The sequence below is a fragment of the Saccostrea echinata genome, unplaced genomic scaffold, assembly GCF_033153115.1.
Source record: "Saccostrea echinata isolate AGI-Se365-2 ecotype Australia unplaced genomic scaffold, CSIRO_AGI_Sech_v1 ptg000030l, whole genome shotgun sequence".
In the NCBI taxonomy this organism is placed as follows: Eukaryota; Metazoa; Mollusca; class Bivalvia; order Ostreida; family Ostreidae; genus Saccostrea; species Saccostrea echinata.
The window spans coordinates 24273538-24293068 of record NW_026889779.1 but is presented as its reverse complement, the minus strand read 5'-3'; the positions used below and the strand labels follow the sequence as shown (position 1 = coordinate 24293068).

The window sequence follows — 19531 nt, the reverse complement described above, 5'->3', positions numbered from 1 at the left end:
GAATAAGGCATACAACAAAGACCCCTGGAAATTACGGAGGTGGAATCAGGTGCGTAGGAGTAGTAAGCATCCCCTGTTGACCGGTCACACCCGCCGTGAGACCTATGTATTAGACCCGTAGACGGAACATTCCGTAGTCAAATTCAGTATAGAAATAAAGGCCTAACAATAAATATGAATTACATCAGCCAAAATACGACCTAATGATTAGGTTATATTTGATAACAAGGTCATTATAATGACCATAAAATTTACGGATTGTTGACTCAAAACAAAGTTGTTGAAATCCCTAAAACTTCAACTTATCTGTCAGTAGCCTGCCTCGGTTTGAAAATTGTTCGTACTCGGAGCATGATCTTGAGTATCGAATAAGTTGAGAGATGTAAACACCATATGCAGGTGACAACCGGATATTACTATATAGATACGGAAAGTTGAAGTCATCTCGTCTGTCACATAATGTAGTTGTTAGTTGGCAACTTGGCATTTATCGTTCATAGCTACTAAAACATCCAAATATGAAACAGATGCGACAGACACTATAGTGTTTTTATTTCAGGTATTTGGGAACCTGAACAATCAGTTGACATATGTATGGAATCAGTTGACATATGTATGAAAGTAACTATATTGTTAATTGATGATACGTCGTCAATGTATCTAAATGTCAACTGTTTTCTTCTCATGTAGAAGTTTTTGAAGAAATTTCTGCTTGAAAGGAATATAAAAATAGGTCGGCTAATAAAGGAGCACAAATAGCGCATATTGGAATTCCAACATTTTGTTGCACGACCCAATCTCCGAAGGCTACATGAATGTTGTCAATGAGGAAATCTAGCATCTTTTTTAATATCAACTTCAGGGTAGAATCAGAGTGAATGTTAACAGAGTAATTTTGTTGATGACTAATCAAAAGATACGAAAATTTCCGACGAATTCAAGCATTCTTAAAATTCTAATAGGCCAAGATAAACTAAAAAAAACTGACCAGTCAGTAAGTGTCCCGCTAAAAAATGTGCATGTGTGGTGGTGATAATGAGAAAATATATAATTTGATAAAGAAACAAGATTTTTGAGCTCGAATAATGTTCGTTATCTCCACATATTTCATGTATTTGTGAAACACATGTTTAAGACGAAGGTTAAAGTTTCTCAAATGCATGTCAAAATCCAAGGTCAAGAGATCAAAATTGTTGGTACCCAAAGAAAGGTCTTTTCACAAGGAATACACATGTGAAAGCCCTAGCACCAACCATTCAAAAATTTTGACAGTCAATCAAAGATGTACTTGCATAAGGCGATTATAAGAATTAAATGTGTATTTGAACCAGAATAAACAAGATGTGATTGTGAAACACTGATGCCCCCGTATGGCAACTTATAGCGAAGGTTAAACTTTCTCAAATGCAAATCAAATATTTTGGTACCCAAAGTGAGGTTTTGCCCAGAGGCATATACCTGCCAAATATGAAAGCCCTAGCTGCAACCATTGAAAAGATATGGAAAAGGTCAAAGTTTTGGAAAAGTAAGTCAAATATCAAGGTCAAGGTCAAATGGTCAAAATTAATGGTGTACAAGGAAATACCTTCTCACAAGAAATACACATGTGAAATATGAAAGCCCTAGCACAAACCGTTCAAAAGATATGGCCAAGGTTAAAGTTTTTCAAAGTAGGTCAAACTCCTAGGTCAAGTTCAAAAGGTCAAAGTTGTTGGTATCCAATGTGAGGTCTTGTCACAAGGATTACACATGTGAAGTATGAAAGCCCTAGCACCAACTGCTCAAAAGTAATGGCCAAGGTTAAAGTTTTCCAAAAGTAGGTCAAACTCCAAGGTCAAGGTCAGTGGGCTATAATTGTTGGTATCTAAAGGAAGGTCTTGTCACGAGGAATACATATGTGAAGTATGAAAGCCCTAGCACTAACCGTTCCTAAGTTATGGCCAAGGTTAAAGTTTTTCAAAAGTAGGCCAATCCCTTTAGGTCAAGGTCAAAAGGTCAAAAATGTTGGAATCCAAAGGAAGGTCTTGTCACAAAAATTACACCTGTGAAGTATGTAAGCCATAGCACCAACTGTTCAAAAAATAGAAATAGAATTTTGTAAAACTGGGTCAAACTCCAAGGTCAAAAGGTCAAATATAATGGTACCCAAAGAAAGGTCTTGTCTCAAGGAATACACATGTGAAACTTGAAAGCCATAGCTCCAACCAATCAAAAGTTAGGAGCAATGTTAGAGTTTTGCGGACAAACAGACAGACGGACAGGGCAAAAACTATATACCCCAGAATCTTCGATACGGAGGCATAAGAATGCATTTTATTAAATGCCAGACCTTCATCAAAACCAAACTTTACTTGCAGACAGAAGTGTATCTTAATGTGACACTGTATCTTCTGCAGTAGGCATAATACTAGTATTCAATCTCAGGGGGCTCAAGGGCATTCCATACATAGAGGTCGCGTCACCAAGCCATCACAATGTGGGTAGCACGTGACTGTGTGTTCACATTGAGCTCAAAGGTGCAATGGGTGAAAAAGTAAAACAAAATTTAAAAAAAAAATATGATGAAAAGTGTGAAACAACTGTAATTATGAAATTTGATATTTCCTAATTAACAGAATGGTATTTTATCCAACTACCTAAATTAACAGGATCCTTGCATAAAAAATGACTGCAATATGTGGACCATAGGCATATGTTTCTAAAAATAATGAAAATAACACACAAATAAGAAAATTCTGTGTTGAAATGAAAATATGGAACGTAAAAAAGATTTCTTTTATTTTGAAACGTAATTTTTCATAGTAATTTATAAGTTATACTCTAAATATTAAAACTGTTATATCTAAAATCAATTACACTTGATTAAGGTATCTAATATAATAGACTTTAACGGAATTTTCGAATTAAATCGGGCAGGGTCATCCATTTATCTTACCCTTTATTTGAAAGCCAGTAAAGCTATACAATAAATTAGCTTATCCCCTCAAGAATTGGTAGATCCCCCACCCCCAGCCGATCCCACCTCTTTATTTTGCTTGTAAAGAATTTCTTTTTTCTGCCCCCCCCCCTTTTCCAACATAATTGCTTCCTAGGGGGCTGGATTCACAAAACTAATGCCGGAAGTATGTCCTATCTTTTAAAGCCTAATCGTCGAATTAAGTGTTTTATTTCAGCTGTAAAGCCATCTGAAATTTTACTCCTTTTTCAATTCAATTAAGTTTAATTACATAACCATGTTGGCATACAATCACGATAACAAATAAAATGACAGGAAACAGAAAACTAAATTATAACAGAATGGATAAAGCATCAAGCCAAATTCACACAATATCCCTATATGTGAAATGCTTTGCTCAAGCTCAGAGTTAAAAATATTGTCCAGTTTTAAGCAGCGTTGTTCTCCTTGACAGGGAAGACATTTCTGTTGAAGAAAGGAGACATCTATGATTTTTTTATGCATGTTCCATAGAAACCCCAATCTTAACTGATAAATATTATTTGTACCATATACATGTCTATACCTAACTATAGAAAAATATATTATTTACAAATTAAGATATGTGTACAAAGAGTAGATTCTTATTTTGGATACACTAAAAGTAGATAAATTCTATGTTCAGAATTTAAGCAAGTTTTCAATGATGTGCGAGTTCTTATTTGACTAGGGCAATTTCTTACATTAATATTATTTCTATAAACGAGGAAAACTACTTCAAGTGTTGTTTCAAGATTCAGGAAGGAAAAACTATGAAAAAAAGCAAATAGCAAATTGGTTCAAGACGATGTAGAAGTTTTTTTTTTACAAAAATTCACACTCCGATACTAGATTCTCTTTCAGTATCAGATATTGTAATTTTTTTTTTAAAAAAGGTCAGTTTTAGGTTATATTCTTGATTTTTCATTAGTATTATTTTGTGAATGTGTCACAGAAAAATATTTTATTTAAAATAGTCTAAGAACCCTTGAGGTGCGGAACAGCGGGGGTGGGGGGGGGGGGGTATCCGGTCCTAAGCACATGTGATAAATATCATCATTTCTGTTCCATTTTTTGCAAGTTTATAAACTGGCAAAACTATATATATAATGAATAATCATAAAACAATAAAACCATTTACTGATAGATGCTTTATATGATGAAACCGTTTTCTATATTACATGTAATATCTTCCCACGGCAAACAAAAACCCTTAAATGTCACAGGCGAGGAAAAGGAGCAACTTTATCTCAAATTTCTGATTCCCTTTATAGACTGATTCTTACACAAAAAGGCTTCTTGGTTATTAACAAATGCCAGGAAAAGTCGATGAAACTATAAAACACGCTTTCCACGGAAGTTAATCGTGATTATTTTCAATAGTTTATGACCTAATGCAAATTTTCCGCTCCCCCATAAGAAAGAGTAACGACTCTCTAATTATTTACCCTAAACAAACTATTAATTTCATAATTTACACAGAAAGTGAGAATCTATACCCTAATTTACTTGAATTGCTTGCAAGAAATATTTTGTTCTTATGACTAGAAAACTGACCAGTCAGTAAGGGCCCCATAGAGGGATAGAATCTAAAGATGTAGTTTAAAAGATGATAATTTGACTTAGAAAAAAAATTTAAAGGAATTTTTAAAATTTATGAAGAATGTGAAACAGCAACTGTATTCATAAAATTAAGCATATTTCCAAATTGACAAATGACATTATCCAACTACCTTTAGAAATTAATAATATTCTTGTATTTAATGAGGGAGTAAAAAACATCATATCATATAATAATTCAATTAAATGTATATTTAAACCAGAATGAAGGCTGCATTTCATAAAATGCCAGCCTCTGGTGAATGCAAACTTCACCCAGGCTTGACCTCAACTTCAAAACAATCATCACTTGCAAACAGAGAAGTTAATTAATCTTATTGTAATAGGTAAAGATAAGTATTCCCAGAGGATTAATTGTACTGCTGTCTCATCCTTTAATTGTAAGTTTATAATCTCTTATTCTCAGTTTACAATAAGACATTTTCAGCTATGATAGAATGAGGCTATTACTGCAACACCTATTATATATTTCCTTGAATTTACACAAGGCAGCAACAAAAACATATCTTTTACTCAATCTTTTTAAAAAAAATTAATTCCCCATGAAAATTATATTTCAATAAAATATGTTTTTTAACCAGAATAAAGTATGCACATCGTAAAAAACCACCCTTCTATGAATGCGACCATCATGCATCCATGATTGACCTAAACTTCAAATAAACATCACTTGCAGACAGGGGTGTTAATTAATCTCGATGTGACAGAGATCAGGATATTCAGAAGCAGATGAGCTAATTAACCTCAAGGGACTCAATACGGCTTTCATAGTTTTAAGAGAGGAATATTTTCAGCAGTTATCTCTCTTTGCCCATTCATTCTAATATATAAAATTGGGAATCTACCCCACCACCCCAACTCCAAACCGGATGACATACAGAATCAAATTAATATCAAACTAAGTCTTATTACAGCCTATTCAACCAACATACCAAACTTGAACTTAATAGGACACCTATAAAAAAATCATTAGGAAAAAACAAGAGAATTTGCAGACGGAAGGATGAGAGATGGACAGACAGACAGACAAAGTGATTACTATAGTGCACTCACAAATCCTTGCAGTGCCCTAATTAAACAATCTTTTTCATTCTAATGTTAGAAAAATACTTCAAAAAGTGTGCATTTTATACATTTATAACTTTTAAAAAAGCACAAGTAAAGCCATTGACCTTGCATCCACCATATCAAAAGTCATACCAACCTTTTGTACTTATATACATGCATTTATCCATACATACACACTGGCTTTCAGCAATAACAATTCACTAATTGCACAAAGCCATTGACCTTGCATTCCCCATGTCAAAGGTCATACCAACCTTTTGTATTTATATACATGCATTTATCCATACATACACTGGCTTTCAGCAATAACAATTCACTAATTGTAATAGCTTCCAGCAACGATTGTTTTATTTATAGAAGATAACATAAATAACAAATCTGAGGCTTAACATGAACACAATTAAAAAAACAATTACATGGGTAAATATTTGTTTTTCAATGGCAAATAACAAGACCTGATTTACAATGCAAAGAAAATAAATCTAAAGTAAAAAAGCAACAAAATAATCCCATCACAAAAGAGGAGAAATGTCACCTTTTGGAATGCATGACAGAATTCCTCTCCTTGTGAAAATAATGTACATGAAATATCTACAGCTAAAGAAAACCATTTAAAACCCATTCTACTGATTAATAAAATGTTTGCATTATACATGTACATGAAAATATAATCAGTTTACTATGGGCTATACAAATATATATGTATAAAGAACTTTTTAAAATATATTTCCAAATAGCAATTTATTAGGACCAAAAATGTAGCAAATTACTTATATATTCATTAATACAATACATAATTTTTACTTACCTAAAGATATATCATAAAAATGTCTACATTGATCAGCAGTAAGTACCCAAATATGAACACACAATAAAGTGGTTGACTGTTTACATCACAAAATATAAATAATTGCTTCTTAAGCATGTTAAGTACTTCATGTATTAAAGCTAATTCTTTTGAGACCAACAGAAAGGAATGTTGATATTTTGCAGTACCTGAGAAACTTCAAATGCATAAGTTATAAAGTTTAAAATATAAATTAAATATTGATGTATGCACAATGAACTTATCACTGAGGCTGCTAGAAATCAAGATTTACATCTGTATGCTTATTTCTCAATATTATTATAATATACAGTTTTGCTTAAAACTTCAATCAATGATAACTGCTACAAATGCAATTTAACTCTCCTTATTTGTAAATCCACTGAAAAATATCAATACATGTTCAATCCTTAACTTTTGCCAAGGGAGCTAACTGTATAGACTGACAGACTGTCAGTACAGATGCCCCCTTTTTGGATACTGTAAACCCACCCTCTAAAACAATTTGAGCAAATTATTGCTGAATACTCTATTTAAGAATACCACAGATGATGGAACAGTGACATATTAATCAGTCTTTGGAATATTTAAACAGCATATGTATTTTGTTTGTTTGTTTTTTTATCCATTAGTTAAGAGAATTTTTTATGACAGTGAACAAAAAAAGTAAAGCATTTGTTTCCTTCAGAATATCAAAATACGATTTAATACTGGTTTTACCAGATAAAATCATCTGGAAGTTTGAGGTTTTAAAATTCTTCCTTCTTATTTTTCACAATTAACTGCATCAGCTGGTATCACACTTAAAATCAAATAACTCACTGTGAAATTCACAGAATAATAATACATGTCATCAAGATTGATTTTCAAAAAAAGGGGGAAGAGGGCATTCTGAAAACAGATGAAAAATCCCTGTTCTTTAATTGTTTAGAAAATGAACATTGAAAACAACTATTCAATTCTTCTTTTTCATAATACAATAAAAAAAAATTAAGTACAACTTGGAAAAATTGTGTCACTATTCTTTTTGTTAGACTCCATGAACAAGAAAAAAATGCAATACTGAAATTTTAGTTTCATTTCAGTCAGTTATCATACCCTGATTACAAAAAGTATTCATTTTTGCCCATTGACTATACATGTAGCATATGTACATGGCTAAATCATAAATAAACACATGTATGTACTAACATTAAAATGTACACTGAACAAAATACACATTGACATATATTTGAGGATGGATAAAACACAGCGATAGAAAATTCATAAATATAACATCACACCAGAATAAACAAAAAACAAACAAAAAAAACAATGTGATAAATATTGAAGTCTTTTGATTACGCAATCAGTATGTGTCAGTTCTATGTGTCATGTCTTAAAGAGAAATTAAACAGATCTTCCACAAAAACTACCCGGTAAATAAAAATAAGCAAAACACAATTTAATTATAAACAGAGGGAAATTTTAATCTTGATTATTTCATATACCGGCCAAATTAATGATATTCATGAAGGCTAATTGAAATAACTGATATCTTGACAACATCATGGTGCATAGCTATAATTATAAAAAAAAAAAAAATGTTCCAAATTTGCACCTTCAATTGAATCAATTTCAAATGTGACTTTTATGAATGGAAGCTATTCTACTAAATCAATAAGAAGCACCATGATTTATTCCCCAAGACACATTAAATTCATCAATCTTATACATCTGTATGTTTCTTATTTATAACAGAACCATTTGTGTACTCGTCAATATAGCCCAGCTTTTTGATAGTCCTGTACTGAAGTGGTATTTCCATAAGTGCATGAAGGGCAAAATTTGCATCGGGATGCTTGACTTTAGATGTCACAGAATGATAATCCACAAACTGAAAATTATCAAACTTTCTGTTGGGAAGGCAGTCGTCAAACTCGTCCATAGTGTCCCAGGGGCCATCTCCCACCCCCACCACCACTATACTGAGGGGGTAGTCTGAGGCCTCTACGATAGCGTCCACTGTCTTCTGTTGTTCATTGACCTGTCCGTCAGCTATTATTATAAGTATGTGATACTTATGGGAAGCTTTCACTATTTCTATTGCTTTATGAATGATGGGTGCAAAATTTGTTGGCCCACTGAACATCACTTTAGTGGCAATATCACTGTATCGGTCCAACACCTCTGAGAACCCCTTACACTGAGAATCATCACTGACAAAGGGAAACACAGAATCTCCTAATGTTTTGGTGTCACCAAATCCATAGGCAGGAATATAGTTATCATCATCAAAAGGTTCTAAAGTTTGAGCTATGATAGAGATTACTTTTTGATAAGGGTTATATATCTTGCCATGCACAATTTTGTGCAGACAATTTCCACTGAAAGACTTTCTTCCCTGCCACTCGTTACTAGCCGTGAAATCCACACCAACAATTAATCCACAGTGTTCTAGTCCTGCCCTCTTACAAGCATCACTAACCTCCGAAAACGATCGAAAATGATCATCAATGGCGTAGTAATGTTTGTGGATTTCTACGTCCAGACCAAGCATTGTGAAGAGGGATGGCTTCCTCTTCAGCCTTTTACGTCTGCTGGCTGAATCGTCCGTCTGATCATCCGTGTCTGATTTTTGTGTGGAGTTCCTCTGATACAGCCAATACAGAAGAAACATGACTGCATTGGCCAGGGCATACATTACCAGAGATACGACAGTCATGTTTGTAGTTCACTGCCATCTACAAAACAAAGAAGGCAAGACTGCAGATCATCTTAGAGTCACTAAGGTGATGGAAATATTTCCACCTGGTACAATTAATAGAAAAACCCACTTGTGTGAAACACTTTCAATGTAGTGAATTAGTAATGTTAATGATTATTAAAATACATTTCATTTAAAAAAAATCAATGTAAGTCTAATATCAAATGTTTTATGTAATAATCAATATTGTACATTATATGTACAGTAGTGGAATTCCTATTAATTGTAATAATGACTATTTCTCAAAAAAGTTGACATGAAGAAAATTAACAACATGATGAAAGAGGACTGACTAACAAGTTATAAATTGTTAATGTTGCAATCAGTATCAAAATTAGGATAAAAAATAAAAACACCAAAGTAGACAAATGACACAATTAATACCTCAGACTATGACCCCCCCCTGCACAACCCCACAGAAAGACTGAGTTTAGTACACAAATTATTGTGTATTATCATGTTATAAAGAAAATTAATAGGAAAACAAACAAACAAACTCACCAAATGACAACATCTGAAGCTATTTAACCTCCTTACACGTGACCTAACACTCACTGTAAATTATTGTTTTCCTTGGAAACTCACAGCATGGCCCTAAACATTTCCTCACGTGTATAAACAAGATGGTGAAGATTTAAATCTAACATACCAAGATTTTTTATTGTTGTGCCAAGATTTTACCTGAATTCAGGGGTTAAAATCAGAGATCAATTATGTAAACGACCACCTGTTGGGATTTAATTTTCTGTCTGAGAGATTAATGAAAAATTAAACACCTCTGTTTAACTGTTTAATACATGATGTGATGTACAATGTTTTGTGACACATCTCAGTTTTAAGCTTAGGCTACCATCTACTTGTGAACTTGTAATACATTGTATCACTGAAAGTGAATGAATTAGATGCACATAAGTGTCAAAATAATCTTTCTTGCATTTTTTTGTTTAAGATTGCATAGATTGTCGAACCACTTTCTGTATACTTAGTGAAAATCAATATAGAAGTATATTGATTTTGGCTGCTCATTCAGTTACTTATCATAGAAAAATTAATATGACAACATCGTCAAGGGCACAAAAAAGAAAAGAATCCAAGTTCACTTCCATCTGTGTATCACCGAATTCACCAGTATTGTCATGATTTGGGGGGAGGGATATAAGAATCACTGTTTATGAAGTAAAAATAATCAATTTAACCTTTAAAGTGATACATCATACTTACTCTCTATATATATATAATGACTCATGTTAAAATCATTGACAGATTTAACATATGTGTTTTTACTAAACACATTGTATATGTATAAATATAAAATATCTGCCCAAGTGTCACCTTTGTGTTCAGGAGATGCTATTTCTGGATAAGTACACAGCTGTTTGTTTACTAATGCATTAAACACATTGCAGGATTTAAGTAAACATTTAGTCTGACTTCCTAGCCATATTAAAAACATTCTCTCTTACCGTTCTCTGGGCCTTTCTCCGCCCCTCATTAGATCCACTCCCTCACTTCCAAATCTTGGCTATCTGTTGCACACTACAACACAAACAGTGAATTGTTCTGAATAAAGATTTTTTTCTCCAGTATATCTATTTGTTATTCCTGTTGACTGCACAAGGCTTCACTGTTCAATGATTTCACTCCATTTTGTTTGGACACACATGTAGACTATATATGTAGGTATACATTAGTTGTCCTTACTTATACAGTGTACAGGTATCACAGTTTTATTAGTACACTATAGTAATTATATAACAAACTTGATAGACTAATCCACATTACAACAGGACTCGGTAACACCAAGTAACGTCCCTCTCTTCACAAGCTGCCAAGTGAGCACGTCCCAATCGGGATTCCTCAATTCGTAATCCTATTAGGTCCGATTCATTATGAAATGACAGTATTTATATGGCTGTGTCAATAATTGATGCAGTTTACACCAGTTAGGCTGAGACCATCAACATGTCCATACATCATATCATTACTGCTCAGAGAAAAATATTGATATCAGTGTTCAGGGTTAAAATGACTAATTGTATTTCTCAGAATTTTGTATCTGGGAAAACAAGACATTAAGTATCAAATTGCATGAAGGAAAAACCTGAAACTCATGGTACATGGAGGATGGAATGATAGAATATAATTGATCTTTTTAGCAAGAAAAGAGTTTTCTTAAAAAGTGCCAATTATGATCATCTGAACTCCCTTAAAAATTATATAATTGAGAGATACCACAAGATCTTAGGGCCACCATTGGGTGACTGCAACATGCATCATGGGAGAGGTTGACAGGTGGTGCTAATTTAAATCAATGGAACTCATAGAGAAGTCACCTCAAAATGGACAGCAGACATTGATTGGGCCGATAACCAACCAATCTCTCCTCGAAGTGTCAGAAACAGACTGCTTCTCCCCAATTTAAAGTCGTTAGCCTGATAAGTGCATTAACTGCACTTACTTGAAGCAGATTCTGTAACAATATATTACAGCCCTTCTATGTATATGTCATACATAAGGGGTCAATTCCAATAAGGACTAACACAGTCCATGGAGACATTAAATGTACAGTACATGTGAATACCAGTGCATGCTGACATGATAGCAGCTAAATATTAATTACTATTAGTAATCTACTTATTACTGCACATTGTTACAATATTGCCTCCTAACTTGTCTAATATTTCAAACTGTACACTCTCACCTATTTGTCATTTGTATGTTCGAGCATTAGTAGGTGAAACACTACTGGCACAAACTCTACTAACACCCTTAGTCAATTGTCATTCTCCAAATTTAAAATATTTTATGAATTTATGGTACACGCAGAAGGTTTTTGTGGTCCCCCTATAAACAATTTTGACTGTACTACAGGTCATTCTAACATTCCATAGCAAACAAGCATGTCAATAAACACGACACCTAGCATACCTTAACCTTCTGTATCTCTGTTCTCTGTATAGAGTATCTTTATTGTAGGTATCCATGGCTGTCTACATAAGACTTTAAATTACAACACTAAGCTGACTAGAAGTACCTCCTTAACAGGTTATATATGACAGAGGTGTAAGATAAACTGATAAACTGGGACAGTCAGAGACAATGGTCTTAACCAATAACCAAAGGCAAACTAACTTTATATCTGTTATAGAACCATACTAAAACATAGTTAAAAAGACTCTGGTCATTGATTTCATTCTCAGAAGTGTACAATTCAGAAAGACTGTTCACTGTCAATACTAAGTGGCCACCACTAGACAAACAGTAAGATGTCTGACAGATCACCATGCCTGAACATTCTCGGGTTTGTGTGATTTACATTTTTTCTGATTACTCCTATCTGTTATCTTAAATAAAGAGGCGTAAAGTTTATAAGCTAGAAAATCAATAGCAAACTAACTCAGATTTCAAACTAATGAAGAATCAAGCATGCTTAATGTATATTTGTGAAATATAACCATAGCTCTTAATGGTGTATTTAGACAACTGTTAGGAGACTATAATAATCATAAATAAATCATAAATGAATAAATCAATAATAATATGTAATTTTAGAGTGAGAAAAAGAAATGTAGATGCCATTAAAACCAGACCCATTAAAGGTCAAAACATTTACATTTGGAAATGAAAACAACATCAAATGATCGGACTCCAATAATGCATCCTGGATTTAGCATTACAGCCCAACACAAAAGAAATTGGACTTGATGGGAGTAAATCAGCTGATTAAAACACTTTATCTATTGATTGGAAAATCCATAGGAACAATAAGCTGACTAATGGCATGCATTACTTTCCATGATTTCAATCAGTTGAGCAATCTAAATCCCTCTGTAAAATTTTATTGCTTTATCAGTGTTTATTTATAGGAAAGAAATCAACTTATCTCCGAGGTAATATATTTTTTATTCTAAATCATCATTCATGTTTTTATTAATAATCTGTATGTATAGGTCCGGTGATAAACTAACAATGTGTGACAACTATTTATGAGAGAAATTAAGAAATTATATAATATGCATGTTTCTAGAGAATGTATTGAAATATTAGGCCTGCCAAGAAAACTAAATAAGATCCAAAGGAAATTCTGAATAATCACGTCACTTCAGGGTTGTCAAAATAATATGCGTAGTAAAACTTGAACAGAGATAGTCAAGTTGTGAGCTAAAATGACAGCACAACTCTTTGGGACAGAATATTGACATTTCCTCATTGAAATCAATGATATTTCAAAATATTAGTATTTGGTGCGAATTACATAAGGATTGGTGAATTATATGTCTCAAATATTAGCTTCCAAGCTGAGAAAAAAAACTAATAGAGGGCGGAGCCCTCTCACGGGCCCGAAGGGCCCGTGAGAGCGAAGCTCTCCCTATAGGTAACACGTATGTATGTAAAATATAATGAATTCTATTGTAAACTATATTTTTATTACAATACCTATGGAACTGAGAACCTTGTCGCCAATATGGCGTCCATAGTCTTTTCCATCTTGAATCTCGCGACAAAATACCGCATAGACGAGATGCTGGTGAATCGTAATTTTAATTCCAATCCTGTGTTAATGAAGTTTTATCAATTCCAATAATCAAAAACACCCTTATAGTACACATCCTTGTTACTTTCGTTTTCAACTAACTTGCAATCGATCGTCATAGACCCGACATGTGACGTCATTCATTGAATGAATCAGCAGAAACTGCCGACTTTTTAACAACCTGTAATAACTGATATTTCATATGCGTATTCTCTTTTTAAAAATAGATTTTTTCAACTTTAATAAACCATACCATGCTTTTTGGAGAAATAAACGTGGTTTAACGAATTTCAGTGACGTCACTGTTTAGACTGCATACTATGCACTATGGAGGCGCGGATCTTTCTGTGGCCCCTTTCACTAAAAATCTTACGACTTTATGGGAAAACACGAATGTCTTTATAGGTTTATTCTCAGAAATATATAATTTTTTGTGACATATAATTTTCCTCTTGAATAATTAGAAAAAATGTTTTAGTGGTAAAATATTTTGTGGAAAGGTTTACTGAATTCTGGTAATGGACCCAACAAGGTGGGGGGGGGGGGGGAGGGGAAGTTATGGATTTTTTTTTTAATCTTTTTTTTTTTTTTTAATTTTCATTCTTGCACCCTAATTGTTTTTTAATTACCATGTTGTTGATGTATACATTTGCAGGTTGAGGCCTATGTCTCATTTCTGTTGTTGTTGTAAATTTGTTTGTTTGTTTGTTTTGTTTTTTTTTCTTCATTTTTTTTTAAAGTGTCAAATCTCAGTTCCTGTAGCTCACCATCAAAAAAAAATCTTTTTAACATGTCTGAAGCTCAAACAACCCCATTTGACTTTGTTATCTTTTTAGAATTATAGATTTTTTCACCTGACAAACACATGTTCCCTATAATATATCATATTATACATGTTGACACACTTGAATGGATCGAATGTATAATTTTAAAAAGCTTGAGGATTTCTAGTTTTTGTCAGTTTTAAAAAGTACTAATAAAAGTATAGAACAGAAAATTTATTTAACCAACTGGAACCTATGGTGGATTATGATAGTGTATAAAGTTCAAAATCATATGTAATTGAGAAAAACTAAGTTAAACAATCATTATGTTCTCTTTAAAAAAAGCATATACAGAATCTTCATTAGATATTACCCATGGTAATACAATTAGTAAAGTAGCAGTACTAAAAATATCTTCTTTTACGCTTCCATATATGATCCTTTTAATAATTGTGTGGTGGATGTTACAATTAAACACCAATTACTGTGATACAGAGGGGGTCGATACAGCAATAAATAATTTTACCTTTTATTTTTGTTTATAAAAAAAATCCTGAAATCTACATTTTTCATTGAAATTAAGAAAATAATTAATGGAAAACTGATTAATGTAAAAAAAAAAAAAAAAAAAAAAAAAAAAAAAAAAAAATGTATCATACATGCATTGCAACATTTTTCTCTGAAATTCTGCGATACATCATGATATTTTTAGCCCTAGTGTTGGTCAAGTGATCAGTTTCCCATTGTCCTGATAACCCAGGAAGTAGATCATCTGTCTATAATTTGGGTCCCAAGTTCAATTTCTGATGTGGTCCATGACAATTGTCCTTATTTGTATTTGATGTCATGGCCATGCACGGGGAGTAACAGATGAGAATTAAGTGGCTGGATGTTTCTGGATTGGTGTCTTTAAATGTGCATGTAGTCATGAAAGATTAAGAAATGATGCTCAGGCATGTTCATTTATTGTTGAAAAGATACATAGGTGAAAGACTTAACGTCTTAAAAATGGAATGCTTGGGCAATTGGGTAGTTTGAACAGTTGAATGCTTGATGGTCTGGAGCAAGGTCTCTCTTTCCCTGTTATGCTATTTGATTTTGAGTGCTCTGGCTAGGCAACTCATGTCATTACAATTTGATTTTTATCATTAAACAATGAAATGTAGAAATGTTGTCTTGACAGCTCCGCCCTCACTAACGGTCGCACCGTCTAACATATTAAATTTGCAGTCGTGGTGCTGAAATTTACATTTCTGATCATTTCATATGCCAGAGCAGTCTCTAACTCTAAGAAAACATTAGATGATTGGTCTACATTTATAAAAGACTCTTAGTGCAATGGATATAAACCTTTAAATAGCTTCAATTATTTTCTTTTAACTTACCGCCAAATCATGCGAAATATCTACAAGCAAGCATTGTGAGAACATTCAACATTTCAACATCCACATTTTGGAGCATCGGGTTCGATCAACGAAGCGCGATCCCGAGGATAAAGACCACTGGATTGTTGGAATCGGGGGTGGGGGTATCCCAATACTTTTGCCGACATATAGAATACTATAGAAAACAGCTACTATATGCTTGTGTCCCCTCAATAATATAACGTCTGATACCCTTTTTTTTGCTTGTCAAGGAATTTTATTTTTGGTAGTTGATAGCCCCCCCCCCCCAATCTAAAAATGTATAGCTGTGCCCCCTCCAAACTGAAATTGCTTCCTACGAGCCTAAAAGGGATGCAAATAATAGGTTAATTTCTATATTCTTCCAAGGCAGGAACTTCTGGGGGCTTGACTACTATTCCAAGACCTTTAAATATAAAAATATTTGTGTTTTTTTTTTTAAATTATCATTATTACTTTAATTTTTTTTAAAAATTAATTCTCCTCATTTAAAAAATAAAACATATCCTCTTAAGATTATCATTTTTGTAGGCAGGAACTTCTGGGGGCTTGACTACTATTCCAAGACCTTTAAATATAAAAATATTTGTAGTTTTTTTTTTTAAATTATCATTATTACTTCAATTTTTTTTTAAATTAATTCTCCTCATTTAAAAAATAAAACATATCCTCTTAAGATTATCATTTTTGTCGTACTAAATTTCTAGAATCCAGGAGCCATTCCCCTGTTTAATCAGCTGGCACCCCTCTTACTTCGAATCCTGGATCCGCCCCTGTTTTTACCTTAATTTTTAACAGCATCTCCAGTCAGAGCATAGACATAAGAGACATAGATGTCTCTGGTTCAAGTACATTCGCCCAGTGGTGTTACCTTTTTTTTTTTAGAAAACCAGTATAAAATTCTGTCAAATAAATGTTAAGAAACTCTGAGAGGAAATTAATTTTATACAGGCGCGGATCCAGAAATATTTGAAAGAGATGGAAGTTGAGAAAATTTTGTTTGGCATAACGTATGTTTACATTTAGAATCTAAGGCGTGTAAGTTTGATAACAATGAATTTTAAAAATCGTGGAATTTCAATAAATAAACATAGACACACTGTGCAACTCAAACTTACCATAGTGAACATGTTCTGTGAAAAAAAGAAAAAAAAATGTATTCCGAGTTGCATAGTCAGTCTTTATGTAAAAGGCATTCTTTGGTCTGATTCATAGTAGGTCCAGGGGAACGTTTTTTTAGGGGGGGGGGGGGGCAAAATTTTCCATTTCCCTGTTAAAAGGCCTAATAAAATATATATTATATGAAAACTTAAAAAAGTCTAATTTTTTCCTTGACATATTTAGTAACAAATAGAAAAGGATGCTTTTAAGTATATTTTTATACTGTTAATTCGTAACTTTTTAAGTTTAAATCAGTATAGACATAGATTATTTTTCCGTTTGAGGAATTTATCTTTTTATCGTCATTTAGACCTACATTTTCTCAATCTTGATTTTCTTCCATGATCGCACGGACATATTAAAGATATTGTTTAATCTTTCTCATCTTTTCCTACATTTTTTTCTTTCGACCCTCTTTCCTTCCAACATTTACCCTATATCCGTCCTTACTGATTTCCTTCCACTGAGAGTCGCATCAGATATCAAAGATAAATTTTTCCTAGGATTTTACTTTTTTTTCAGCATCTTTATCGATCATCTTTCCTTCCGCCATTTACCTTTCCATTTTGATCTTCTTCTTAGATTTCAGGGACGTCACAAATAAACCAAATAAAGACATTGCTTATACTATTTTCATTTTTCCCCTTCTATTTAATTATTTTCCCTTTATCTTGAAGACATAGGATACTAAAAAAAAATACGCTGTAGAAATTTGTTTGTTTTGTTTTGAACATATTTTATTGATGAAATCAAAAGAATTGGAAACAATTTCTAAAATAACTTACCAGTTCCTCTCCTAAAAAAAAAAAAAAAACGAAATTTGTTTAACAGTTCGTACAGGTAATATTATTGCTATAACGCATACTTATTACGAAATTTACTGTAGTGTTACTGTGTAACAGATTAATTCAAAAATAATTAGCACCCTTGGTGATGGGAATTAATTTTTTTTTCAAATGAAAGGTCGTGACCTTTTCATAAAAGTGTATGAAGTTATGAACTATTTTTTACACGCATTCCTAACTCTCACTATAGAAATACATAAGTGTCAAAAGCTAGTTCATTATTTTGTTTACACACTCAACCAAGACTTATGACCATAAAAGGTGATACATTTTTTTCTTGGTAGGAAATAAATCAATTTTGTCTAAATAGATTTGTTTATTTACCAAACATGAAATGTACAACATTATTTGGTATAACAACTATAGAAAACAGGAATATCATTTTCAACATGAATACCTTGGATTTTTTAAGGAAGAAAATTTAACAAAGATTTTTGTTAATGTGATATAAGCACACATATAAAGTATAAAGGAAAACTAAAGGCTGTGTCATAATTTTTAAACAAAGTCTCTCTGGTGTTTATTTCTTGTAGATCAAAGTCATGTCAATATTTGACAATATTTTCATTTTTTTAAATCAAAATACACAATGTTAAAAATTAAAAACAATAACAAAACTAAAAAAAAAAGATAATTTTACTTTTCAAATCAGATAAAGAACCAATTTGTCTTTCACTTTCATTTTTGAATGCCTTTTACTTGGTTTAATACTACACATTTAATTTTTCTAAAACTTGACAACATTTGTGATATAACCTTGTGATATATATAACTTTGAGGAAGGTCATGGTCAGCATCTATAAATAACAACCACACTTGTTTAGTTTAAAAATTTTGGAAGTCCCTATAACACAGAGGTTAATTCTCTTTGTTTTGGTAAATACATTAATTAGACTATGGATTTTTCTATCACAAACTGTATGCCATGTCAAATAAAATTCAAGATGTCTATTAAACAAATAACACATTGTTTTGAAGAATAAAAAAATAATTCATTAGGTGCAATGTCTAATGTACAATGTACATCAACATATTAATTTTATTCTTGTTTTACAATGTATTTAAAATTCACACTTTGATTTTCAAAGTACTTCCAATAAAAAAGCAACAAATATCAACATTTCTCTTAATTGGATCTACCAATCACACGATGAGAATGTTTGTAGTATTAGTCAGAGAAAAAAATACTCTTGATTTCAAGTGACCATGTGGAAAATAAGAACCATCTTTGTCATGTATTCACGCATAGACAATACAAGGAGAGGTACTACAATTTTCTGCAGGAGAAAATGATCTACATAAGAAACTTTATTTACAGCCTTTTAAATACATGAACTGTAATCATCTCAAGAGTAAAATTGCCAGTAAAAAAGCATCTCTCCTCAATAAGACGCCCTTCCTTCTTATATCTAAGAGTATACTTGAAGAAGAGAACAGGATATGTGGTAAGGGGCAAATCTGGCCTCTCATTTGACAAACCCCGATAAGAATCAAAACATGGGTAAACTTGTAATTGTTTAAGAACCTTTAATGATGTCTGGATTGATCACAGTGCAGATTTCGCTATACTACAGAGATGAATAGGAAGTG

General features: G+C 32.6%; 1 protein-coding gene across 3 annotated transcripts; it reads right to left on the bottom strand.

The window, feature by feature from the left end:
• Positions 1 to 5996: 5996 nt before the first annotated feature.
• On the bottom strand, positions 5997 to 15940 carry LOC133197571 (uncharacterized). 3 transcript variants are annotated; one of them, XM_061333670.1, is made up of 3 exons: positions 15918 to 15940; positions 10698 to 10770; positions 5997 to 9211 (listed from the first exon to the last, which is right to left on the bottom strand). In XM_061333670.1, exon 3 carries the CDS (start codon positions 9190 to 9192, stop codon positions 8197 to 8199), a length of 996 nt encoding a protein of 331 aa, XP_061189654.1. In that variant the 5' UTR covers positions 9193 to 9211; positions 10698 to 10770; positions 15918 to 15940; the 3' UTR covers positions 5997 to 8196. The 3 variants fall into 3 exon arrangements, with proteins under 3 accessions (XP_061189654.1, XP_061189653.1, XP_061189655.1); XM_061333669.1 differs by lacking the exon at positions 15918 to 15940 and having other exon boundaries at positions 10698 to 10784; XM_061333671.1 differs by lacking the exons at positions 10698 to 10770; positions 15918 to 15940 and adding an exon at positions 9736 to 9792.
• Between the last annotated feature and the right edge of the window lie 3591 nt (positions 15941 to 19531).

What these genes read in the sequence shown, in the direction of transcription:
- LOC133197571 (XM_061333670.1), bottom strand. Translation starts at nt 9,192, where the DNA reads ATGACTGTCGTATCTCTGGTAATGTATGCCCTGGCCAATGCAGTCATG.